Source organism: Mobula hypostoma, chromosome 19, assembly GCF_963921235.1.
Source record: "Mobula hypostoma chromosome 19, sMobHyp1.1, whole genome shotgun sequence".
In the NCBI taxonomy this organism is placed as follows: domain Eukaryota; kingdom Metazoa; phylum Chordata; class Chondrichthyes; order Myliobatiformes; family Myliobatidae; genus Mobula; species Mobula hypostoma.
Genome location: NC_086115.1, coordinates 19727415 through 19754998, shown reverse-complemented (window position 1 = coordinate 19754998; position 27584 = coordinate 19727415). Strand labels below are relative to the sequence as shown.

General features: G+C 42.1%; 1 protein-coding gene across 2 annotated transcripts in view; it reads left to right on the top strand.

Annotated features, from left to right (window-relative positions):
• Positions 1 to 26322, top strand: part of tspan15 (tetraspanin 15) — a 166156-nt gene extending 139834 nt beyond the window's left edge. The window contains exon 9 of one of the 2 annotated variants that reach the window (XM_063071144.1): positions 23573 to 26322. In XM_063071144.1, the coding sequence (XP_062927214.1) occupies positions 23573 to 23752 (180 nt within the window). In that variant the 3' untranslated portion in view covers positions 23753 to 26322. The remainder of the gene's footprint in view (positions 1 to 23572) is intronic. The other variant, XM_063071146.1, reaches the window with a different exon arrangement.
• The last annotated feature ends 1262 nt before the right edge of the window (positions 26323 to 27584 follow it).

The following is a 27584-nucleotide window of genomic DNA, read 5'->3' as shown; positions in this document are numbered from 1 at the left end:
ACATCACGTTTAGACACTGGGTGCTAATGAATCCCTTGACAAATATGAAAAGTTTTAGACCAGGCTTAAGTTAACTCAGCAAAACAGCAGCATCTGTGGAGGAGAATAACAAGTCGCCATTTCTGGCTGAAAGCCTTCATCAGGACCTGCTGAGTTCCTCCAGCATTTTGTGTGTTACTCTGGATTTCCAGCATCTGCAGAATCTCTTGTGTTTATGAAATTACACATGAGTCTCTTGATATCTTCCTGTCAGCTCATATGCCCATCCAGCTCTGTAAACATGGAGATAATACATTTAATTCTTTCAGTAAAATAATTCACATTTATTGTGAATATCTGGGATTAAGTACCAATTCCTGCAGTACCTCAGTAATCACTGGCTACCACACAGAAAAGAACCTGCTTACCCTACTCTTTTCTACTAACCAGTCCTCTGGACGTGTCAGTATACTAACTCCAATTCCATGTGCTTTAATTTTGATCATTTACCTCTTCATTAAGAAGAGTAATAGTCCATCATTTGCAGTACTGTGTGCAGTTCTGGTCACCACAGAATAGGAGGGATGTGATTAAATCAGAAAGGTGCAGAAAAAAATTGCAAGGATATTAACTGAATTGGGGGATTTGAATAATCAGGTCCAAGATTGGATAGGCTAGGAATGAAGGAAGTTGAGAGGTGACATGTTAGGGGTGTACGAAATTATAAGAGGCAGAAATAGGATACATAGCCAATGCAACACAAAATGCTGGAGGAACTCAGCAGGTGAGGCAGCATCTATGGAAATAAACAAATAGTCGACATTTCAGACTGAGACCCTTCTTCAGGACTGGAAAGGAAGGGGGAAGGTCCCAGAATAAAAAGATGGTGGGGGGATGAGAAGGAGTCTAGCTAGAAATAAGTACATTGCCAGTGTCTGTTTTCCATTTCAAAAACTAGAGAGCATCAGTTTAAGGTGAGATGGCAGAGATTTAAACAGATCTAAGGGGTAAATTCTTCTTACAAAGAGTAGTTGGTATCTGAAATAAGCTACCAGAGATATGGTGCAGGCATTATGACTGGTACTTAAATGCACAAAACATAGAGGGAAATAAAATTAATGCAGGATAGTGGGATTAGTATAGATAGGCATGATGGTCAGACAGATTATGTGGTCTAAAGGACCTGTGTTTACATTGCACAAGCCTATGACTGTAAGAATCCTTCGCTCCAGCCCCAACTTTCCTCAGAACTTTACTCTGTCTCTGAACTGTCATAGTTCTCTAGCAGCCCCCACCTCCCTAAAGCTTCTAGATTTTGTTTGAACACTCCTTAAAAGCTACATCATTTACAAAGTTATGTTATTGTCTGCTCCTTTCGCCTAGTGTCATATTTTTGCCTGATTACAATCTTGGGAAATATTGTGGAATGTTTTAATGCATTGAATGTATACAAATCCAGGCTGTTACTTAAACGTGCAGACAGAAAGTTGGACAGTTCCCCTAATGAGCCTGTGGATTTCTCAGCCCAGTCTCCCTGTTAGATTGTAGTTTCCTCACTAAGATGTTGCATTGTTTTAATATTTTCCAAGTTTTTTTTTAAACACATGAGGTCTACAAGTTAATCTATGAAAGGCTATTACATAAGAAGTAGGAACAGGAAGCCATCTTCCCTTCAGACAGTCTTTACCATTCATTAAGATCAGTGCCATTTCCCAGCACTGGCTCCATATCTCTTAATTTCTTTAATGTCCATAAATCTAAATCTGTTCATATTTCCTTACAATATTCAGTAGATCAAGTCTATAATGCCTCGCGGAGCAATCCTAATTCCTCAAGTTTTTTCCGTGACCTATTCTCCCTACATCCTCATTTGCCTACATAGGGCCAATATACAATTAGCCAATCAATCAACACATCTTTGGGATGTGGAAGGAAACTAGAGAGTGGGAGTTCCATTGTTTAGTGTTGGCCATAGATATTGCACCCTAACTGTCTATATGATAGGCAAGCCAGGAAGTATGATATGGAGAGCAAGCTGTTGCCCTTGTAGCAAGCTCCCCCCCACCGCCCCAGAGGAACATCAGAGGCCAGTACAGTTTGGCACCAGCTGTGTCACAGGAGTTGCCAGTCAGCATTGACTCGGTGTAGGACTGCCTTAGGGACTCCAGCTCCAGATTTTTCTTTGGGGTTTACTCCTGAAGCCTTCCCGATGAATGGGTACAGTCACAAGGCAACAGGAGTCTGAGGTCAGAGTGTTCCTTCTTCTAGGTGAGCTGCCAGCCACAGCTGACAAGTCCCATCTGCCCAGAGCAACTGGTTTTAAGGCGCCAGTAACCTGCCTCTGCCCCTTCTCCTGTCAGTAGAAATGGTTAAACTGGGCTTAGTAGCTAAACCACAGGTGAAGACCAGGAGTGGGCCTTGATTGTCAAAGGTTATTTAATAAGCATGCCATTGGGAGAATTTAATAGATAGTGGGACCTTATTCCCACTACTGCTTGTATGCCCCCTCCCTCCCCACCCCAGCTGTGACTACTTTAAGGAAGCTAGTACAGAGTACCTCTGTGGGCATTCCCCTTAATTATAAGTATACCACTTTGGATACCACTGGGGGACAACCTACAAGGGGGAAGCCGCAGAGACTGGGTTTCTGGCACTGAGTCTGGCTCTGGGGCTCAGAAGGGAAGGGGAAGAAGAAGAGCACAGTGGTGATAGGGGATTCCATGGTTAGAGAAGCAGACAGGAGATTCTGTGGACGTGAAAAAGACACCCCGATGGTATCTTATGTCCCAGGTACCAAGGTCAGGGATGTCTCAGATCAGGAGGGTGAGCAGTCAGAAGTCTTGGTACATATTGGTACCAATGACATGCTGTAGGTAGGAAATCCTGAAGAGATAATATAGGAAGCTCGGTAGAAAGTTGACAAGCAGGACTTGCAGAGTAGTAATCTCTGGATTGCTATCTATGCTACGCACCAGTGAGGGCAAGAATAGGATGATTTGGCAGAAGGGTGCAAGGGCAGGGTTTCAGGTTTCTGGATCATTTGGGATTTCTTCTTGGGAAGGTATGACCTGTACAAAAGGATGGGTTATATCTGAATTCAAAGGAGACCAATATCCTTGCAGGCAGGTTTTCTAGAGTTGCTGGAGAGTTTTTAAATTAATATGGCAGGGGGATGGCAACTGGAGTGATAGGGCTGAGGATGGGGCAATTGGTATACAACGAGATGCAGTGTGTAGTGAGACTGTGAGGAAGGACAGGCTGATGATCAGGCAAAACTGTAGTCAGTGGGATGAGTTGAAGTGTAACATGGGGGAAAAGTTGAAAAGGTGATGAATACAGCACTGAGGGTGTTGTGTTTGAATGCACACAGTATATGGAAGAAGGCAGATGATCTTGTAGTGCATTTAGAGATTGGCAGGGATGATATTGTGGGCATCTCTGAGACCTGGCTATAAAAAGATCATTGTTGGGAGCTTAACATCTAAGGATACACATTGTATCAAAAGGACAGGCAGGTAGGCAGAGAGTGTGGGTGGCTCTAGGTTGGGTGGGGTGTTGTGTAATGAATCAGATTTCATTAGGGAGCTTAAGGCGAAGGAACCCTAAGGAGGAGACAGTGATCATAATATGCTGAAATTCACCATGCAGTTTCAGAGGTGGAAGATAAATTAAGATGTATCAGTATTATAGTAGAGTAAAGGGAATTACAGAGGCATGAGAGAGGAGCTGGCCAAAGTTGATTGGAAGAGGACACTAGCAGTGATGACAGCAGAACAACAATTGCTGGAGTTTCTGGCAGCAATTCGGAAGGCACAGGATAAATACATCCTAAAGTTGAAGAAGTATTGTAAAGGGAGAATGAGGGAACCATAGCTGACAATGGAAGTCAAGGACAGCAAAAAAGCAAAAGAGAGGGCAAATAATATAGCAAAAATTAGTGGGAAGTTAGAGGTTTGGGAAGTTTTTTAAAAAACCAACAGAAAGCAGCTTAAAAGATCATAAGGAGAGAAAAATGAGATTTGAAGGAAAGCTAGCCAATAAAATGAAAGCGCATACCAAAATAATTTTTTTAAGATTATACAAAAGTGAGTTAAGAGTGGATATGGGACCACAGGAAAATTCATTAGAGAGTTAGTAATGGGGGACCAAGGAATGGAATCTTGCCCTCACACATCACCCCACTGGCCTCCACATCCAGTACATAATTCTCCACAACTTCCGCCACCTCCAATGGATCCCACCACCAGGCACATCTTTCCCTCTCCCCCAATACCTGCTTCCTGCAGGGATCACTCCCTACAAGACTCCCCTGTCTACTCGTCCTCCCCACTGATTTCCCTTCTGGTACTTACTGTTGCAAGCAGAACAAGTGCCACACCTGTCCCTACGTCTGCTCCCTCACTACCATTCAGGACCCCAAACAGCCCTTCCAGAGGAGGCAACACTTCACCTGTGAGTCAGTTGGGGTCATCTACTGTATCCGGTGCTCCTGGTGTGGCCTCCTGTATATCAGTGAGACCTGACGTAGATTGGAAGACCGCTTCACTAAGCCCCTATGCTCTGTCCACCAGAAAAAGCAGGATCTCCTGCTGGCTACCTGTTTCAATTCTCCTTCCCATTCCTCACTCCATGGCTTCCTCTACTGCTGCAATGAGGCCACACTCATGTTAGAGGAGCAATACCTTATATTTCATCTGGGTAGCCTCCATCCTGATGGCAAGAACATCGATTTCTCAATCTTCCAGTAATTACCCCCCCCCCATTCCCCATTCTCATTTCCCTGTCTCACCTTCTTACCTGCTCATCACCTCCCTTGGTTGCTCTCCTTCCCTTCCTTTTACCCTTTCCTATCAGATTCCCCCTTCTCCAGCCATTTATCTCTTTCACCAATCAACTTCCTAACTCCTTACTACACCCCTCCTCCTCTCCCAGTTTCACCTATCACTTCTTCTTCACCTTCTCCCCCACCTTCTTACTCTGACCCCATCTTTTTTAGTCATAGTCATACTTTATTGATCCCGGGGGAAATTGGTTTTTGTTACAGTTGCACCATAAATAATAAATAGTAATAAAACCATAAATAGTTAAATAGTAATATGTAAATTATGCCATTAAATTATGAAATAAGTCCAGGACCAGCCTATTGGCTCAGGGTGTCTGACCCTCCAAGGGAGGAGTTGTAAAGTTTGATGGCCACAGGCAGGAATGACTTCCTATGACGCTCTGTGCTGCATCTCGGTGGAATGAGTCTCTGGCTGAATGTACTCCTGTGCCCACCCAGTACATTATGTAGTGGATGGCAGACATTGACCAAGATGGCATGCAACTTAGACAGCATCTTCTTTTCAGACACCGCCGTCAGAGAGTCCAGTTTCCAGTCCTGATGAAGGCTCTTGGCTTGAAATGTTGACTATTTACTCTTTCACATAGATGTTGCCTGGCCTGCTGAGTTTATCCAGCATTTTGTGTGTGTTATAGGCCAGTTAGCTTGACTTCAGTGGTTGGGATGAGTTTGGAGTCCACTATTAAGGTTGAAGTTTCAGGGTACTTGGAGGCACACAGTAAAATAGACCAAAGTCAGCATGGTTTCCTGAAGGGGAAATCTTGTCTGATAAATCTGTTGGACTCCTTTGAAGATATAACAGGCAGAATAAACAGAGGGAAGTCAGTGGATGTTGTTTTCTTGGATTTTCAGAAGGCCTTTGACAAGATGCTGAACATGAGACCGATTAACAAGGTAATACCACTGGCTCTTACAGAAAAGATATTATCAGGCTGACTGGCAGAAGGCAAATGGTAGGAATAAACGAGGCCTTGTCTGGTTGGATGCTGGTGACTAATGGTGTTCAGTAGGGGTCACTGTTGGGACTGCTATTTGTTATATGTCAATGATTTGGATGGAGGAATTAATGGCTTTGTGGTCACTTCTGCGGATGATACAGTACTGTGCAAAAGTCTTAGGCACATGTCAAAAAATCTGTAAAGCAAAGATGCTTACAAAAATAATTAAATTAAATGTTTCTAGATATTAAAAAATACTATAAAGAGCAGAAAACAGTAAAAAAGAAATGAACTAAATCAAATCAATATTTGGTGTGACCACCTTTAAAATTAAAATCTCTTAGGTACACTGTTGTGCAGTTTTATAAAAAAAATTGGCTGGTAGGTTGTTCCAAGCATCTTGCAGTTCTTCTGCACATCTTGGTTGTCTCATTTGCTTCTGTCCCTCCACGTAATCCCAGACAGCCTTGATGATATTGAGATAAGGGCTCTGTTGAGGCCATAGCATCTGAAACCATATAAAAGTCTAGGGTGTACAAATCAGTACTGTATAAAGATAGGTGGAGGGGCAGATAGTGTTGAGGAAGCAGGAGTCTGCAGAAGGACTTAGATAGTATAGGAGAATGGGCAAAGATTTGGCAGATGGAATATAGGAAGTGTATGGTCATGCACTTTGGTAGAAGGAATAAAGGCATAGACTCGTCGTGGCTATCCCTCGAGGTCGAGGATGATGGACTTCGTTCTGAAGAAGGGGCCCACAGAGTGAAGATGCCTGTGTGTGTATTTGTTTAACGGGTACTTGATGTTGCACTCCAAGAAGCACACGATACTTCACAAATCATCCAACTGATTCCAATGGCATGGAAACCACAACAATTGGAGCTGATGGATTTGTTGCAGCCTTCATCCGCCTTCACAGCCGTTGAGTTCGAAGTAATTTCATCTGCCTGTTCCACCGTTGAGGTCCTGCTTGGATTGTTCTTTGTCGGGGACCTCACCCTCGACCTTACCGCCATGGGTGACCCTACCAGGAGCATAGCTCCAGACAGCATCGCTCTCAGGATCACACAAGCTTCTCCACCATGACAAGGTGACAATCCGTGGAGAAGAAAGGCAGACTATTTTCTAAATGGGAAGAAAATTCAAAAATCAGAGGTGTCAGGGGACTTGGGAGTCATTGTGCAGGATTCCCTAAAGGTTAACTTGCAGCTTGAGTTGGTGGTGAGGAAGACAAATGCAATGTTAACATTCATTTTGAGAGGGCCAGAATATAAGAGCAAGGATATAATGCTGAGGCTTTAGAAGGCAATGGTCAGATTGCACTTGGAGTACTGCGAGCAGTTTTGGGCCCTTTATCTAAGAAAAGATGTGCTGGCATTGAAGAGGATCCAGAGGAGATTCACAAGAATTAGTCTAGGAATGGAAGGGTTAACATATGAGGAGCATTTGATAGCTCTGGGCCTGTACCCGCTGGAGTTCAGAAGAATGAAAGGGGGTTCTTATAAAACCTATCAAATATTGAAAGGTATAGATAGAGTGGATGTGAAGAGAAAGTTTTCTATAGTGGGTGAGTCTAGGATCCAGAGAGCACAGCCTCAGACTAGAGGAACATCCATTTAGAACAGACATGAGGAGGAATTTCTTTAGCCAGAGGTAGTGAATCTGTGAATTCATTGCCACAGATGGTTGTGGAGACCAAGTCATTGGGCATATTTGAAGTGTAGGTTGATAGGTTCATGATTAGTCAGGGCATCAAAGGTTATGAGAAGGCAGGAGGCTGGAATTGAGAGGGACAATAAATCAGACATACTGGAATGGCAGAGCAGACCTGACAGGCTGAATAGCCTAATTCTGCTCCTTTGTCTATGGACCTATGGACTAACATGTGGAGGAAACCAATGTAATAAAAGGAAGAACCTACAAACTCCACATAGTCAGCATTGGAAGTCAGAAATGAACATGAGACACCAGGGCTGTGGGGGAGTACCTGTACTGTTATTATGCCACCTATGGATATGCACTTCTAATGTATGCAATGACTGAATGAGCCACCACAGTCCTCTGGAGCATTTCAAAGATTTCTCAATGAAGATATTTCTTTCATCTGGATCCTACATGGCTTGCCCCTTATTCTGAAACTGTAGTCTGCCTAGTCAGGGTAAAGATGTTCCTTGCATCTAGCCAGTCAAGCTCTTTAACTGCTTTGAACATTTTGATCAGATCTCTTTTCGTTCTTCTAAACTCTTAAAATATTCAGGCCATTCCCCTTTTTTATGCACCAAACCACCTTCCCTGGAGCCAGTTGTGAATCTTTCCTGTACTCCCTTCACTGCATCTGTACACAGTATTTGTTATTTTAATTTATTTTGTTTTGCTTATTCATTTACGGGATGTGGGCATCGCCAGCTAAGCCAGCATTTATTGCCCATCCCTAGTTGCCCTCGAGAAAGTGGAGATGAGCTGCCTTCTTGAACCACAGCAGTCCCTAAGGTGTAGGTGTATGTACACCCACAGTGCTGTTAGGGAGGGAATTCCATGATTTTGACCCAGTGACAATGAAGGACTGGCAAAATGCTTCCAAGTCAAGATGGTGAGTGACTTGGAGGGGGATTTCCAGGTAGTGGTGTTCCCAGGTATCGGCTGTTCTCGTCCTTCTAGATGGTAGTGGTTGTGGGTCTGGAAGGTGCTGCCTTAGGAACTTTGGTGTGTTGTTGCAGTGCATCTTGTACACACTGCTATACCAGGTCAATCTCACCAAAGCCCTTAATAAATAGCAATAGAACTTTCCTATATCATATCCTCTCATACTGTTTGCCTTGCTACATTTGCAAGTTGGCCTTCGGTGATTTGTGTACAAGGATACCTGACCTCCTTTGAGCATCGACACTACCTACTGCCACACCATTTAACAAGTTCTCTGCTTTTAGACTATGTGTACCATAATAGATAACACTTTCCTCACATTAAATTCTATCTGCCATCTTCTTGCCCCCACATTTAGGCACCCAAATTCCATTGAAGCTTGTTTACATCTTTCTTTCCACATAGAATCCTGGTCAATTTTGCATCATCAGTAAACTTGCAAATATATTTTGTCCCTGCAAACACTTTGTTGACATAGGTTGTGAAAAGCTGAGGCCTAAGCACCAATTCACATGGTACGCCACTGGTAACAGCCTACAATCCTAAGAGAGGCACATTTAATTCTATTCTTTGCTATCTGCCTGATAACCAATTATTAATGCGTAGCAATTAGACTGTGAGCCAGTAGGGTTGGTCGGTACCATCTGAGGTGAATAATGCTCATAGTGATTTTTGGCAAGGTGTACATCTCTAGAGTTAGAAAATATGTGATAGCATTGCACCAGTGGTAGCTTTGTTACTTCAAATAAGTAATCACTTTTTGTATATACTCCATATTAACATCAGTACAGCAGAAAATGTTACCCCACCCCCCACAAAGTAAAAAACCTCATTTGGAGAGATTTCTGGAGTTTTATCAATGTCATTATATTTTCCATATTGTTGTATCAAATCAAAACAATCTTAAGCTTTTGTCATAGCACATAGAATTACAGTACAATAATTCAAATGTGGGGTTCCACACGGCCATAACCTAGGCCCCATTTGGTTGTAAGATGAATATATTTAATCAAAGACTGCTTTCCGAGTCTTCCACATCTTAGATTATGAGAACACTCAGTCCTCTTTTATTGTCATTTAGAAATGCATACATGCATTAAGAAATGATACAATGTTTCTCCGGTGTGATATCACAGAAAACAAGACAGACCAAAGACTAACACTGACAAAACCACATAATTATAACATATATTTACAGCAGTACAAGCAATACCATAATTTGATGAAGAACAGTCCATAGGCACAGTAAAAAAAGTCTCAAAGTCCCCAAGTCAATCGACTCCCGAGTTCCCGATGGCAGCGGCAAAAGGGAGAAACTCCCTGCCATAAACTTCCAGGCACCGTCAACTTGCTGATACCTTGGAAGCAGCCGACCCCAGCTGACCCTGAGTCCATCCATCCGAAAACTCCAAGCTTCTGAGCAGCCCCTCAGATACAGCCTCCCGAGCGCCATCCTCTGCCAAGCGCCTTCGACCTCTCCCCGGCCGCTGAAACACGCAAAGCCGAGGATTTCGAGGCCTACGGCTCCAGAGATTCTGGTTACCACACAGTAGCAACAGTAGCAAAGCAGTCATTTCAGAAGTTTTCTAGATGTTCTGCTATGCACTCACGTCTGTCTCCATCAAATCAGAATTGTGCACGGTCCCCTACTTGACAGATAACAGATATTCATCACCGGAGAGGCCGCGCGCGCTGCCGTCGCGCTGCCATCTTCTCCAAAGACTCATCTGAACTTTCCACACTCTCTGAGGTGGATGCCTGGTTCTCACATGTCAGTACACCCGAGGCCATTTGCAACACACATACATCTTGGAAGTGAACATTTTTTTGGACAGTTCCTGTCCCGACCTGTCTCTTCACCCCACAGAGATCTTTCACTATTCTTGATCGAGTTCTCCTTGTATGTGTCAAACACAACATCTATTCTGTTACTCTGACTGCCTTCCCTCAGAGCCATACCCAGAATTGTTGTGGCAACATCACTGAAAGTAACTTGATCACCTTTCACTCTCTGGACCAAGTTCATTCCATCAACCACTGTAGAAGAGTTTCCTGTGAGTTGCTCTTCTACTGCTACATTTTTCTGCAAGGTTGTGGCTAAAGTAGCTTTATTTGTCTTTCTCAGCAATCCTTCTGGTGTGGACAGGGCCCAGGGCAATGGTCCAAGGGGATGAGAAAGGATATCCTCCATATGTAGACTGCGCCCTTGTGCCATCACTATGATGCGTCCAAACAAAGACCTGTCTGCTTTCAAGATGATCACCCTCCCATTTGATTTCACTTCTCTCTTCTTACACATATGTTTGCAGCTTGTTGGTTTTCATTGGGTCTTGGAATTTCTTTTCTGGTGGGTCTTCCTCTAGTCTCTCATCCTTGAAGGTTGCATAGCATTGCTCACCAATCTCATACGCCTTCATCAGGTCAAAGGCAATGTCCTTGGGGGCTGCCTTTGCCATAGAGATGCTAATGAAGTCCCGCTTCTCTGCAAATGGGTTGACTCATTCCTGTATGAGGCTAACCACTGCTGAAACTGCTTCCTCATCTTTCTGGATTCTTGGCCGCTGTAGCTCCGCATGACAAAGCTCCGATTTGTTGCCTTGCACCATCTCCCTTAACTGTCCCAGGAATGCACTGTGGTGCTCAGCTGTTATGTAGTAACACTTGATAGCTCCAGCGTTCAGGCTGAGCCGTGATGTGCCTCCAGGAGTCTGTGTGTCTTTGTTCACCGTGGCTTCAATAGCCTGGTCCACAGGGATCTGCCCAAAGGGGTTGTTACTTGACAGCTGCACTGAGAATTGGCCTGTCTTGAAGGCCTCACACACAGAGGATTCTTCTCTGAGAGGTTCATCATCTGAGCAAAGTAAGGGGACGGGTACCTGACATAATTCATCTTATCATAGGCAAAGCACCATGGGATCATGGTTCTTATATCATGGAGATGCAACTCCCAGTCCCCCTCACAGAAAGCTACCACTGCTGCAATGCTATCACATAGCACTAGGGGTGTACACCTTGCCAAAAATCACTATAAGAATTATTCCCACCAGATGGTACCGGTGGCCCAAATTTGTGGTCCTGGCTCACGGACTAAATATGTAACCCCAAGTGGGTCATTCCTAAAATCCAAATATACCACATTCATTGGTTTCCTCCTTATTTATCCGGCTAGTCATACCTCCAAACAATATCAAAAGATCAGTCAAATGTGATTTTAGTTCATAAATGGATGTTGATTTTGCTAAATTCTACTTTTATTACACATTTCATTATAGGTTTTGCACCACTTTCCCCAGTACTGAGGTTTTCCATTTCCCCCCACCTTTGCTTAAGTAATGGGATCATATCTGATATCAGGTAAACCATAGGAACATTTTCAGAACCTACAAAATCTTGGAAGGTGATGTACAGTACATTCCCCATCTCTAAAGCTATTTTGGAATGCAAATAATCAGGTTGTTGGGATATCACTGTTATTTGGTTAATACTAAGTTATTTATCCTGACTAGATCTTTGATTTTCTAATATATGTGGCAGGTTTTGTTGAGTCTTTTCTATGAAGTTAGACAAAAGTAATTGCTTATTTCTTCTATTTTCTTATTCTTTATAAATCCTCTTCTCTCTGTCTGTAAGGGGCCCACACTTAGAGACATAGAATAATACAGCACAGACACAGGCCCTTCGGCTCAACGAGTCCTTGCAAATCACAATGCCCACCCAGCTAGTCACAATTTTCTGTGTTTGATTCATATCCCGCTAAGCCCTGCCCCTTCATGTACCTATCCAACTGCTTCTTAAATAATACGATTGTACCTGTCTCAATCACCTTCTCTGGCAGCTCATTCCAAATACTCACCACTCTCTGCATTGAAAAAGTAGATTCTCAGGTCCTTTTTAAATTTCTATGCTCTCTCCCTAAACCTGGGTCCCCTTGTTTTGGACTCTCCTACCCTGAGTAAAAGACTGTTACTGTCCTCCGTATCCATGCATCTCATAACTTTAAACATTTTCTTAAGGTCGGCCCTCATTCTCCCAAGTTCCAAGGAATAAATCCTAGCCTAGCCAAATTTTCCCTAAAACTCAGGCCCTCTAAACCAGGGAATATCCTCATTAATGGATAGGGAGAAATTACTTCAGTCAGAGAGTGGTAAATCTGTGGAATTTGTTGCCACAAACAGCTGTGGAGGCTAAGTCATTGGGTGCATTTAAGGCAGAGATAGATAGGTTCTTGATTAGCCAGAGCATCAAAGGGTATGGGGAGAAGGCAGGGGAGTGGGGATGACTGGAAGAATTGGATCAGCCCATGATTGAATGCCAGAGCAGACTCAATGGACTAAATGGCCTACTTCTGCTCCTATATCTTATGGTCTTAAAAATTCCTGTACTCTTTCTAGTTTAATCACATCTGCCCTATAACTGGGTGACCAAATCTGTACATGGTACTCTTTAAGTGCGGCCTCACCAACAACTTATACAACTGCAATATAGGGTCTCGGCTCAAAAGATCGACTGTTTATTCAATTCCCTAGATGCTGTCTCACCTGCTGAGTTCCTTCAACATTTTGAGTGTGTTGCTTTAGATTTATGGCGTTTGCAGAATTTCTCATGTTTATAATGTTCCAACTCCTATACTCAGTGCCCTGTCTGATGAAGGCTAATGTGCTAAATGCTTTTTCAGCACTCTACCTGTGAGGTCACTTTCAATGAACTGTGCACTTGTATTCCTGTCTCCGTTCCATGACACTCTCTAGTGCCTCTCATTCATAATATACATCCACATTGGTATGACTTTCTAAAATGCCTCACCTCACACTTCATTGAACTCATATGCCAGTCCTCAGCCCACTGTCCTAGCTGATTAACATTCCCTTATAATGTACAATAAACTTCACTATGTCATCCCCAGACTTACTGATCAAGCCTTGTGCATTCACATCCAAATCATTTATATAAAAATGAACAAGGGTCCCAATATTAACCCCTGCAGCACACCACTAGTCACAGGATTCCATTCTGAGAAACAACCTTCATCTATCACCCTTAGCTTCCTACCTTCGAGCCAATTTTGATTTCACCTAACTATCTCTCCCTGGATTCATAGTACTTAATCTTCCAGACCAGCCTACCATGCAGGACCTTGTCAAAGTCCTTATTCAATCCACTGCCATATCCCCATTTACCTTTTTGGTTACCTCTTCAAAAACACTAACAAATTCGTCAAGCATGACTTCCCCCACACAAAGCCACGATGACTCCCCCTGATCAGACTGTCTTAATCCTGTAGATCCTGTCCCTCAGAAATCCCTCCAGTGGTGTCAGGCTGACCATCTTGTAGTTCCATGGCTTGTCCCTTCTTAAATAAGGGAGCAATATCGGTCACCTTCCAGTCTTCGGAAACTTCAGTGTTGGTTAACAATGAAGCGAGTTGTCTTTGGCCTCACTGGCCTCCCACAAGGTTTGATGCACATGGTCGGGCCCTTGAGATTTATCAACCTTAAAACATTGTAAGGCTTTAGGTACCTTCTCCCTGGTAAAATGAATGTCCTCCAAACCATCTCACTTGTTTCCCTTATCTTTTGAGCAACCTTGAATTTCTCCTCAATAAACACCAAGGAGAAATAGTAATTAAAGATCCCTCCCATCTCCAGCAGCCCAAGACACAGGGGGCCCCGCTGATCTCTGAGGGGAACTACTCTCTCCCTAGCCACCCCTTTACTCTTAATATAACTAAGAAACTCTTGGGATTTTCCTTAACCTTCCCTGCCAGATCAAGTCATATTCCCTCTTTGTTCTCTTGATTTACCTCAAAGTGTATTCTTAATCTTTTAATAGTGATTGAGGGATTCATTCATCCCTGAACCCCCCTCCCCAAACCCTGAATCAGAATCATGCTTAATACCACTAGCATATATCACAAAATATGTTGTTTTGTGACAGCAGTACAATGCAATACACAATTTAAGAACTATAATTTACAAGATATAAAATTTTTTAAGTACAAAATGAAAAAAAGTGAGATGATGTAAATGGTTTAATTGTCCGTTCAGAAATCTGATGGTGGTAGGGAAGAAGCTGTTCCCTAAAACATTAAATGTGTACCTCATTCTGTGATAATAACAATGAGAAGAGGGCATGTCCTGGGTGATGGGGGTCCTTCATGAAGGATGCCACACTTTTGAGGCATCGCCTTTTGAAGATGTTTTCGATGCTGGAGAGGCTCTTTACCATGATGGAGCTGGCTGCACTTTTTCAGATCCTGTGCAGTCACTCCTCCATACCAGATGGTGACACAACCGGTTAGAATGTTCTCCATGGCACATCTGTAGATATTTGCAAGAGTCCTTGGTGATTCACCAAGTCTCCTCGAACTTCTAATGAAATATAGCCACTGTTGTGCCTTCTTTGTAATTGTGTCAATATGTTGGGCCCAAGATAGATCTTCAGGGCTGTTGATACCCAGGAATTTAAAACTGCTCACCCTTTCCACTGCTGATCCCTCGATGAGGACTGGTGTGTGTTCCTCGACTTCTCTTTCCTGAAGTCCACAATCAATTACTTGGTCTTACTGATACTGAGTGCAAGGTTGTTGTTTTAACATTACTCAACCAGCTGATCCATTTCACTCCTGTGCACCTCCTTGTCACCATTTCATATCCTGCCAACAATAGTTGTATCATGGGCAAATTTATAGATGATATTTGAGCTCTGCCTAACCACACAGTTGTGGATGTAAAGAGATTAGAGCAGTGGGCTAAGCACACACCCCTGAGGTGCACCAGTGTTGATTGTTAGCGAGGAGATGTTATTTCTGATCTGCACTTTCTGGTCTCCGAATGAGGATCCAGTTGCAAAGGGAGGTACAGAGACCCAGGTTTTGGAGCTTATTCATTAGGACTGAGAGTGTGATGGTATTGGACACTGAGCTGTAATTAATAAACATCAGCCTGACGCAAGTATTGCTATTATCAGGTGATCTTAGGCCGAGTGGAAAACCAATGAGGTTGCATTCACTATAGACCTATTGTGGTGAAAGGCAAATTGCAGTGGATCCAGGTCCTTGCTTAGGCAGGAATTGATTCTGGCCATAACAAGCCTCTCAAAGCACTTTATCATAGTAGATGAAAGTCTACCTAGACAATAGGTCACCCTGCTCTTCTTGGGCACTGGCATGATTGTCACCCTTTTGTTGCAGGTAGGAACCTCCAAATGCAGCAGTGAGACATTGAAGATGTCCTAGAACACTCCTGCCAGTTGCTTGGCACACGTTTTCAGTGCTCTACCAAGTACACCATCAGGGCCTGATGCCCAGATCAGTGTTTGCATCCCTCTTTTTCTTCACCAGAGCCTCAGTATCTCGTCAGCTAGGGTTGACAGGTTTACCCTTTCCCCTAACAGGAACATGTTGCTCCTGGACACTTGCTATCGCATATTTAAAAGCCTTTCTATCTGCCATTTGTTCCTTTTCTTTGAAACAATCTCACCCTATTGACTTCTGCTAGATGCTGTCCAATAACCCTAGAATCAGCACTGGTCCAATTTAGGAACCCAACCCATAAACCTGACCTATCCTTTTCAATCACTATCTTAAAACTATCAGAATTATGTTCAATGGAGCCAAAGTCCTCCCTGACTGCAGCCTCAGTTACTTGCCTTGTCTCACTTCCTCAGAGGAGGTCTAGTATTGCACCCTCCCAACTTGGGCCTTAATAATATTGACTGAGGAAACTTTCCTGAATACATTTCACAAAATCCACCCCATCTAAGCCCCTAACACTCTGGGCAGTCTAGTCAGTTTGGGGAAATTTAATTTTCCCACCAATACAAACCTACTATTCTTACAACCATAAGCACTTTTCCCCAAGTTTCCACTGAATATTGGAGGGTGGAGGGTTTATAATATAGCCCCACTAGAATGACCCTCCCCTTTTGTTCTTAAGTTCTCCCCATCTGGTTTAGCTGGATAATTCCTCAAGAAAATCACCTCCAAGTACTGCTGTTATACCCTCCAGTATCAAAAAGTCAATGCTCCCTCTTTGCTTACCTATACCCAACACCTGTAGCATGTTTCCTGGAATATTGTGATGTCCGTTCAATCCTGCCCTTCCCTCAGCCATGCTTCTGTTATGGTTATAACATCCCAATTCTCAGACCAAAGAGTGTGTCTTCTGTACCCATTTAACCTCAAGCACAGAAATAAATGCAGTTTAACTGAGTAATCCTTTCACTGCCTTTACTGTGAACCAGTCTATCCTGATTAATACACTCTGTGGTCACTTTATTAGGTACCTCATATCAAATGAAGTGGCCACTGAATATACTGTTGGTGGTCTTCCACTGCTGTAGCCCATCCACTTCAAGGTTTGACATTTTGTGGGTTTAGAGATACTCTTCTGCACACCATTGTTGTAATGCATGGTTATTTGTTGCTTCCAGTCAATTTGAACCAGTCTGACCATTCTCCTCGGACCTCTCTCACTAATAAGGCATTTTCTCCCAGACAACTGCCACTCACTGGATGATCTTCTGTTTCTCGTGCCACTCTCTGTAAGTTCTAGAGACTGTGTGAAAATCCCAGCAGATCAGCAGTTTCTGAGATACTCAATCCACCCTGTCAGTTATCAACAAACATTCCACAGTCAAAGTCACATTTCTTCCCCATTCTGGAGTTTGATCTGAACAACAACTGAACCTCTTGACCATGTCTGTATGTGTTTATGTGTTTGAGTTGCTGCCACATGATTGGCTGATTAGGTATTTACATTAATGAGGGCTACAGGTGTACCTAATAAAGTGGCCAGAGTAGATATGCTCTCACTGCCTACTGCTTTATCCCATGATGTACTCCTGCTCTGGGTTCCAAACCCTGCCAGTCTAGTTTGAACCCTCCCACGTTCATTTTTACTTATCTATAAAAGCTCTTAAAGTCTACTTTTATAGTTCTCACCACTCTGCCCTCATTTCTATCTTCCTATTCTCAATCATCAACTTTGTAAGACTCAATAGTATCTTTAATTTCTCCCATCAGTCATGAATGAATCACTTTTCCTATTAGGACTTAAAGGATTTTTTAAATCCTGGGCATTATTTTTTGAATGCCAACCATTGAAGGTTATAACATTGAATATACAATGTCTTCTCCCAGTGATCCACAGCCAACTATTTTTTTTAAGTGAATTTATTATCAAAGTACCATATACAACCCTGAGATTAATTTTCTTAGGGGAATGTTCAATAAATCCGGTAACCATAATAGAATCAATGAAAGACCACACCAATAGGGTGGTAATCAGTGTGCAGAAGACAACAAACCGTGCAAATGCAAAAAGAAAAAATAATAAATAAGAAATATCAAGAACATGAGATGAAGAGTCCTTGAAAGTGAGTGATGGGGCAAGTGAAGTTGAGTGCTGGTTTAAGAGCCTGGTGGTTAAGTGCTAATAACTGTTTCTGAACCTGGTGGTGCGAGTCCTGAGGCTCCTGTAGCTTTTTCCTGCTGGCAGACGAGAGAAGAAAATATGGCCTGGATCACTTCCTGTGTTTAAATTAAAGATACTAGTTTCACATTGAGTTTCAAAAGTGATATAGTTCAATGTCAATTTCTATTGCATTATGGTTACTTTTCCTCCATAGCCCATTAACAACAAGAATATCAATTAATTTTCCCTAGCTGCACAAAATGAAAGGCAAAATAACCTTTTTCCTAATTGGGTCATCAACACATTGATCGAGAAAAGCATTTCACATACATTTCAGGAATTCATCTTCCAGTTTATTGTATCAAAATGTATTCATCACTATGGAATATTATTGAACATTGTGGGATATTTATTTTCCAGCATTAGTCACCTTGTATCACCGATTCCATACTGGAACGGAGATCAGCATCATCATTCAGTCTGTGCTGTTAATTCATTTACCTTAGAAACATTGAAAACCTGCAGCACAATACAGGCCCTTCGGCCCACAAAGCTGTGCCAAACACGTCCCCACCTTAGAACTACCAAGGCTTACCCATAGCCCTCCATTTTTCTAAGCTCCATGTATCCATCCAGGGGTCTCTTAAAAGACCCTATCATTTCCACCTCCTCCTCCACCACCACTGCCAGCAGCCCATTCCATGCATTCACCACTCTCTGCGTAAAAAACCTACCCGACATCTCCTCTGTACCTACTTCCAAGCACCTTAAAACTATGCCCTCTCGTGCTAGCCATTTCAGCCCGGGAAAAAACCTCTGACTATCCACATGATCAATGCCTTGTTGCAAATGCTTCAAGCATTCAGGCATGGTGCCTTTAAATTCCGCACTTTGACTTTATTTACTCTCACTTACCATTTTTCCAACTTTCCACAGCACTTCTTCCGTGACATCTTTGACTCAGGCACCAGGAAGGCAACATACCAAGGTGGAATCATATATAAAGCTACAAAAATATTTGCCTGCTTCCCAGCTATTGAATCCCTATACCAGTCGGCTGAGATCCATCTCACTAATAACTTATAAACTATAAGCATCTCTTACCAATTAACTTATACCAGTGTTGTATGGTCAGATCAAAAGCCAGTATACAGTCTTGAGATTTTCCCACAGACTTTATTCTCTTAAGATAATTGCACTCCAAGGATGGCAGAATACAAACTAAACCATAGTTTCTGAGCCTTCCATATTAAATTCCAAGCAGCACTGGGGAGTGATGTTAGCTGACATCACTTAATCTGAGTTGAAAGATTTCCTTTATATCCAATTGCAGTGGGTCTTCCCTGAGTTCTGTATTTATTTATCCCAACTGAAACATTCAAATCCAGAAGGACACCTTTAGCAGTCACTAGATTTGATTATTAAATTGAATTTAAGAACAATTAAAGATAAAAAATTGAATACACTTGAATAAAATTGAATACTCACCAAAGCCCAAATTCTAAGAATAGCTGTAATCTAGGGATTACTGTACATAAACCATAAATAGTATTTGAAACAAGTATATTGTGTCCTTCCTGGTGTATTTCTAATTAGTAGCTCTCACTGCTTAATTGTAAATTCACAGCTGTTGTTGATTACTCATTATCACATTGTTAAGCAATTCCCTTTTGTCATCAGGTGGGCTCTTTTATATCTTTAGTAGATAAGACCATAAGACACATTGGGGATGCAGGAATTCACATTAAAAGGGTTGCTGGGCATGGGTGAGAGAGCACAAGTCCGGGTATTTTTAGCGTTTTTAAGGGGTACAGGGGTTTTTTATGGAATATGATGAATAAACAGGAATAGGATACTAGGATGGTCAAAGATGGGAGGGTGAAGTGTAGGTTTGTGTGTGTGTGTGTGTGTGTGTGCGTGTGTGTGCGTGTGTGTGTGTGTGCGTGTGTGTGCGCGCGATTGGGTGAAGGGATTTAGAATGTATGTCTAGTGCACATTCCGGAGCAGAGGGTGGCGGTAATGCACCATTAAGCTGGATGCCAACCGCTGTAAAACAAGATACAGACAGACAGACCATAAGACACAGGAACAGAATTAGGCCAACTGGCCCATTGAATCATTTTGCCATTCAATCATTTTTCTTCTCTTCCTCAACCCCAGTTCCCGGCCTTCTCCCCATAACATTTGATGCCATGTCCAATCAAAAAGCTATCAATCTCTGCCTTAAATACACTCAGTGATCTGGCCTCCACAGCTGCATATGGCATCAGATTCCACAAACTTTCCACCCTTTGTCTAAAGAAATTTCTCTGTATCTCTGTTTTGAAAGGGTGCCCCTCTATTCTGAGGCTGTGCCCTCTTATCCTGGATTCTCTCACCATGGGAAAAATCCTTTCCACATCTACTCTGTCGAGGCCTTTCAACATTCAAAAGGTTTCAATGAGATCCTCCCTCATCCTTCTAAATTCCAGTGAGTACAGACCAGGAGCCATCAAATGTTCCTCGTATGATAACCCTTTCATTGCTGGAATCATCCTTGTGAACCTCCTCTGGACCCTCTCCAATGCCAGCACATCTTGTCTAAGATGAGGGGCCCAAAACTGTTCACAATACTCAAGGTGAGGCCTCACTAGTGCCTTATAAACCCTCAGCATCACATCCTTGCTTTTGTATTATAGACCTCTTTAGATGAATGCTAACATGGCATTTACCTTCCAAACCACTGACTCAACCTGCAACTTGACCTTTAGGGTGTTCTGCACAAGGGCTCCCAAGTCCCTTTGCATCTCAGATTTTTGGATTTTCTCCCCATTTAGAAAACAGTCCGCACATTTATTTCTACTACCAAAGTACATGACCATGCATTTTCCAACATTGTTGGAAGGTCAGTGGGACTAGGCAGAAAATGGTTCGACACAGCCAAGAAGGGCCAAAAGGCCTGTTTCTGTGCTGTAGTTTCTATGGTTCTATTGTATATCATTTGCCACTTTCTTGCCCATTCTCCTAATCTGACTAAATCCTTCTGCATCCTACCTGTTTCCTCAACAATACCTGCCCCTCCACCAATCTTTGTATCATCTGTAAACTTAGCAACAAAGCCATCTATTCCATCATCTAAATCATTTATATACAGCATAAAAAGAAGTGGTCCCAACACCGACCCCTGCGGAACACCACTAGTCACTGACAGCCCACCAGAAAAGGATCCTTTTATTCCCACTCGCTGCCTTCTACCTATCAGCCAATGCTCTAACCATGTTAGTAACTTTCCTGTAATACCATGGGCTCTTAACTTGGTAAGTGGCCTCATGTGCGGCACCTTGTCAAAGGCCTTCTGAAAGCCCAAATATACAACATCCACTGCATCCCCTTTATCCATTCTACTTGTAATCTCCTCAAAGAATTCCAACAGGTTCATCAGGCAGGGTTTTCCCTGAAGGAAACCATGCTGAATTTGTACTATCTAGTCCTGTGTCACCAAGTACTCCATCACCTCATCCTTAACAATTGACTCCAACATCTTCCCAACCACTGAGGTCAGGCTAACTGGTCTATAATTTCCTTTCTGCTGCCTTGCTCCTTTTTAAAGAGTGGAGTGACGTTTGTAATTTTCCAGTTAGAAACCATGCCAGAGAACAATGATTTTTGAAAGATCGTTTCTAATGCCACCACAATCTCTAACGCTACCTCTTTCAGAACCCTAGGGTGCAGTTCCTTATGTACCTTTAGGTCTTTCAGCTTTTTGAGCACCTCCTCTCTTGTAATAGTAACTGCATCCACTTCTCTTCCTGCAGACACTACAACATCAGCCATACTGCTAGTGTCTTCCACAGTGAAGACTAATGCAAAATAGTCATTTAGTTCATCAGCCATCTCCTTGTCCCCCGTTATTATTTCTCCTGCCTCATTTTCTAGCAGTCCTATATCCACTCTCATTTCTCTTTTATTTTTAACATACTTGAAAGAACTTTTACTATTTCCTTTGGTGATATTTGCCAGCTTGATTTCATATTTCATTTTTTCCCTTCTAATGATTGTTTTTAGTTGCTCTCTGTAGGTTTTTAAAAACTTCCCAATCCTCTATCTTCCAACTAATTTTTGCTTTGTTGTATGCCCTTTGTTTTGCTTTTACAATAGCTTTGACTTCCCTTGTCAGCTATTTGAGTATTTCTTCGTTTCTGGAATACGTATGTGCTGCACCTTCCTCATTTTTCCCAAAATGCACACCATTGCTGCTCGGCTGACATCCCTGACAGCAGCTCCTTCCAATTTACTTTGGCCAACTCCTTTTTCATGCCACTGTAATTTCCCTTACTCCAATGAAATACTGCTACATCAGACTCTACTTTCTCCCTATCAAATTTCAAATTGAACTCAATCATATTGTGATCACTGGTTCCTAAGGGTTCTTTTGCCTTGAGCTCCTTAATCACCTCCATTTCACCCAATTATATAACAACCAATCCAGTATAGCTGATCCCCTATTAGGCTCAATGACAAACTGCTCTAAAAAGCCCTCTCTTAGGCATTCAACAAACTCACTCTCTTGAGATCCATTACCAACCTGATTTTCCCAATTGACCTGCATGTTAAAATCTCCCATGACTACCACAACATTGCCCTTTTGACTTGCCTTTTCTATTTCCTGTTGTAATCTGTGGTCCACATCCCAGCTACTGATGGGAGGCCTGTATATAACTGCCATCAACGTCCTTTTACACTTGCAGTTTCTTAACTCAACCCACAAGGATTCAACATCTTACAATCATACATCACATCTTTCTACTGATTTGATGCCATTCTTTACCAGTAGAGCCACACCACCCCCTCTGTCTACCTTCCTGTCCCTCCGATATAACGTGCAACCTTGGATATTCAGCTCCCAACTACAACCATCCTTCAGCCACGATTCAGTGATGGCTACAGCATCATACCTGGCAATCTGTAATAGTGCAGTGCAACAAGATCATCCACCTTATTTCTTATGCAATGCACATTTAGATACAACACCTTGAGTACTGTATTTGCTATCCTTTCTGATTCTGCATCCCTAATGTTTTGATACTCAGCCCGTTGGCTGCAACTAAGTCCAATCACCTGCCCGCCCTTCCTGATAGTCTGACTGCATGCTATCTTTACTTTTTTACCATCTGGCCTATCTTGAGCCCCTTCACCCTGGTTCCCACCCCCACCCCACCAAATTAGTTTAAACACTCCCCAACAGCTCTAACAAACCTGCCCGCAAGAATATTGGTCCCCCTCGGGTTCAGCTGCAACCTGTCACTTTTGAACAGGCATACCTCCTTCAGAAGAGATCCCAACGATCCAAGAACCTGAAGCCCTGCCCCCTGCACCAGCTTCTCAGCCACGCATTTATCTGCCAAATCATCCTGTTTCTACCCTCACTGGCGCATGGCACAGGCGGCAATCCAGAAATTACTACCCGAAAGGTCCTGCTTCTCAGGTGGAAGCACCTGTTAGAAGTTGTAGGAATTTCAATCAATTTTTGAATCTGCCTCTTGTAAGAATGCCGAGACGTATGGTCTTTTTACACCGGCTCCTTGCATACCGTAACACACTGGTGAATAATAAAACCATCTTCAGCTATAGCTACGCTGGGACCGGAGTTATCTCTGTCTAGTTCAAGAAAGCAGGAAAAACTCGTGAGCGGGGGCAGAATAAGGTTGTAAAAAAGTAAAGTCAGGAAATCATTGCCACCTTTCACTCACTTCTTTTTGTTCTCTGCCATTCTGCAGTTTTTGGGGGTTCTGTTAACTTGGCTGTACACCACCCGGCTACAGGACATCATCTATGAGCATGATAGAATGGACGTTGGTCTGATGAGTGGACGGTCTTCTGGACCTCGGAAAGCAGATGTCAGCACGTCAGGAACAGGATGCTGTTGGTGCTTACCTAATCTTGATACTGTTGCATAAAACTTTTCAAGGGTTCTGATAATCTTAAACCTGAGAGAGACAGAGGGAGAAGGAGAGACTGCAGCATCAAGTTCCCAAAAACTGTCACATAGCTCAGGGATGTAAAGAAAATCAATTTTCAAACCTTGCAGCGTATTTAATAGTAATTGAGTCCAGGGAAGATGAAGAATAATTTTCAGAGATGGTACATCCACAACTAAAATTGTTAAGACGTCATTCAAATATTAACATCTTAGGGTATATCAGCATTTTTGCTGTCTTAATTGATACCTTTCTTTATTTCTTTCTTTCTTTATTAATCTTTTTATTGATTTAAAAGGAACATAAATACAAACAAGAGGAGAATCATCTCAAATATATATATACTGTATGAATAACAATACAGAGATTGAAATAGACATTATCAAAATCATACATAGTGTTAAGCTAGTATATAATATATAATAAAAAAAGAAAACAGTGATTCTCCTCTTATCAGTTCATGAAGAGGAAAGAAAAAACTTTGAATTTTAAATGAAGAAAAAAAACCACTACACTATACAAAAAAAAGGGAAAAAAGGGGACTGGGCGGTCCATTGTGAGGATACAACCAAAAAAAAAAGAAAGACCTTCTGGTCAAACTTAAAACTTCAAAAAAAAAAAAATTGGAAGAGTAATAAATCAAATCAAATGAAAATATTGAATAAAAGGTCACCAGATTTGCACAAATTTAAAGGATGTATCAAATGTCTGACTTCTTATTTTCTCTAAACTTAAACAGGACATAATGGAGGAAAGCCAATAAAAGACAGTAGGTGGATTAGAATCCTTCCACTTCAGGAAAATGGTTCTCCTAGCCAATAAAGTTGAAAAGGCTATCATACGTTGAGCAGAAACAGGAATATTTCCTGGTTTCGATGGGGTATCCCAAATATTGCTGTAAGTAATTTAAGTTGTAGGTCCAGATCCAAGACTTATGATAATGCTTTAGAAACATCTCTCCAAAAATTGTCTAGTTTTATACAAGACCAAAACATATGAGCTAAAGTGGCCACCTCACTATCACATCTGTCACAAATGGGATTGATGTTGGAAAAAATATGTGCTAGTTTATCCTTTGACATATGGGCCCGAGGCACTACCTTGAACTGTATCAAGGAATGATGGGCACAAATAGATGAGTTATTAACCAAATGAAGAATTTTGCTCCATTGATTATCTGAAAATGACTCTTGAACTTCCAATTCCCAAGCACATTTAATTTTATCGTTAGATATCACTTGTAAATTCAATATCCATTTATAAATTATAGCTATCAACCCTTTTTGAAGTGGTTTAAGCTGAAAGAGAGCATCCGTCATATTAGGTGGATAAGCAGAAGGGTAACTGGGCAGCAAACCACATAAAAAATTCCTAATTTGTAAATATCTAAAGAAATGTACATTAGGTAAACCATATTTATCCACTAACTGAGAAAAAGACATTAAACAGTCACGTAAAAGCAAATCTGAAAATGTTGTTATTCCCTTGGTTTTCCAAATTAAAAAGGTCTTATCCAAAATTGATGGTTTAAAAGAAATTTAAATGGATATTACTAGAAAGAACAAAATTATTCAACTGAAAATATCTACGAAACTGAAACCAAATTCTTGAAGTATGTTTAATAATAGGATTAAAGTCTTGTCTACTAATCTTAGAAAACAAAAAGGGAAGAGGAGCTCCCAGTAAAGAGGCCAAATCCTTTTTTTTACAAAATCTTGCTCTTATTGCTATAGGCATCCGTTAGTCTCATGAGACCATGGATTTGCACCTTGGAAGGTTTCCAGGGCGCAGGCCTGGGCAAGGTTGTATGAAAGACCAGCAGTGGCCCATGCTGCAAGTCTCCCCTCTCCATGCCACCGATGTTGTCCAAGGGAAGGGCATTAGGACCCATACAGCTTGGCACTGGTGTCGTCGCAGAGCAATATGTGGTTAAGTGCCTTGCTCAAGGACAGACACACTGCCTCAGCCAAGGCTCAAACTAGCGACCTTCAAATCACTAGACGAACTACTTGGCCACACGCCAACAATATTGCTATGATGCACTGTATTGCATTGGGCGTTCAAAGCCAGCATTGAGATTTACTCATAATTTGATGTTAGAACCAGCATATTTCCCTATCATCCTGTGACTTGGTGTTTGCTGTCCCTCAATCTTACCTCTTCAGTAGCTTGGTTCACCCCACCCCTCCGTTCCACCACAAGGTGATTCTAAACATTTCAGAAATTAATACAACATGAGGAAGAAATGGCTTCATTAAATTTTGGCCAGGAATGAACTGTAGATATGGGCTATCCTTGGTATCGATTAGACTTATGTTTACAAAGACGGCCAAATTATGCCCATTCCTCCCGTTACAACCAACCTCTATCCTGCAGTTCTGGATGTTAGTCCGTAATACACATAATGCTGTGAAGGCTCTGACAGGGAGTCTGTGATTTTTGTTTTTGGCTTCAAATTAATATGTGTACAATTAATTTTTGAAAAAGAATAAATGAGTGATTTTGCAAACACGATTTTGTATTGATCACTAGAAGCACAAAACACAGTTCTTTTATTTGCTTTAAATGAATGACAATTTTCCAGAATGTACAGCTGGTGGGAGCACGTACAGGTTCACATTAAATAAGGACTATCAGGGCAAATGCAGAAGTTGAAAATTTGATTGGCTCCTACTATTGTTTTTCCCTAGTTCCAGAACTGATTTAACAAAGTAGCCAAGAGTATTCTTTAAAATGGAGTGTTTACATTGCCTTGGATCTACCAATAACCCATCCCCATTCACCTGGTCCTCAAGGTGTTAAAAACATTTTGTTGTGGCACAATGACATCAGTGCCGGACTCTGGAATGGAGGTTCCCGGGTTCGAACCCAGTCGCAGCCACTCCCGAGTACGCTTTCTATCCATGCCAGGTTGAGTGTCGAGATTGCAACTCGACCTCGTAAAATAAAAGGGAAAAATACTGTGAATTGTCTGTGTGAGGAGTGGTGCGCCACACAGTCTCTCTCTCTCTCTCTCTCTCGCTCCGCGCCTTGTAAAGGCATGAAAAAGACATTGTCCCACCAACATTGCACACGGACGCACGCAGATGCACATGCCAAAAAAAACCAAAATGAAACATTTTGTTTTTGACTCACAGAGTCATACAGCATGGAAACTGGCCCTTTGCCCAAGACGTCCATGGCAACTGGAGAGCTAGTTCCATCTATGGTCCCACGTTTGGACCATAGCCCCCTAAACCGCTCCTATCCATGTACATATCTAGATGGCATTTAAATGCTACTAATGTGCCCACCTCAACCAGCATTTCTGGCAACTCATTTCAAATACACATCACCTCTTGAGTGAAGATGCTGCCCTTGATGCCCACTTCAAATCTCTCAGCTCTGATCTTAAACCTCTTGGTTTTAGCACGCCCTCCCTTAGGAAAAGACTATATCCCTCATGATCTTATATACTTTAATCAGGTAACACCTCAATCATAGGGAGTATAAATTATAAAGCCACATGGTGTTATTGTTTATATTCCCCAGAAGATTGTAGCAGAATTAAACTATTTGGCTCGTCAAGACTGCTCCATCATTCCATCCCAGCAGATTCTTTTCCTTCTCAGCCCCATTCCTCTGCCTTCTCCCTGTAACCTTCGACACCCTTACTAATCAAGAACCTATCAACCTCCACTTTAAATATACCCAATGACTTGGCCTCCACAGCCATCTCTGGCAATGAATTCCACAGACACATCATCCTCTGGCTAAAGAAATTCCTCCTCATCTCTGTTCCACACAGACATCCTATTTTGAGGCTTGTGTC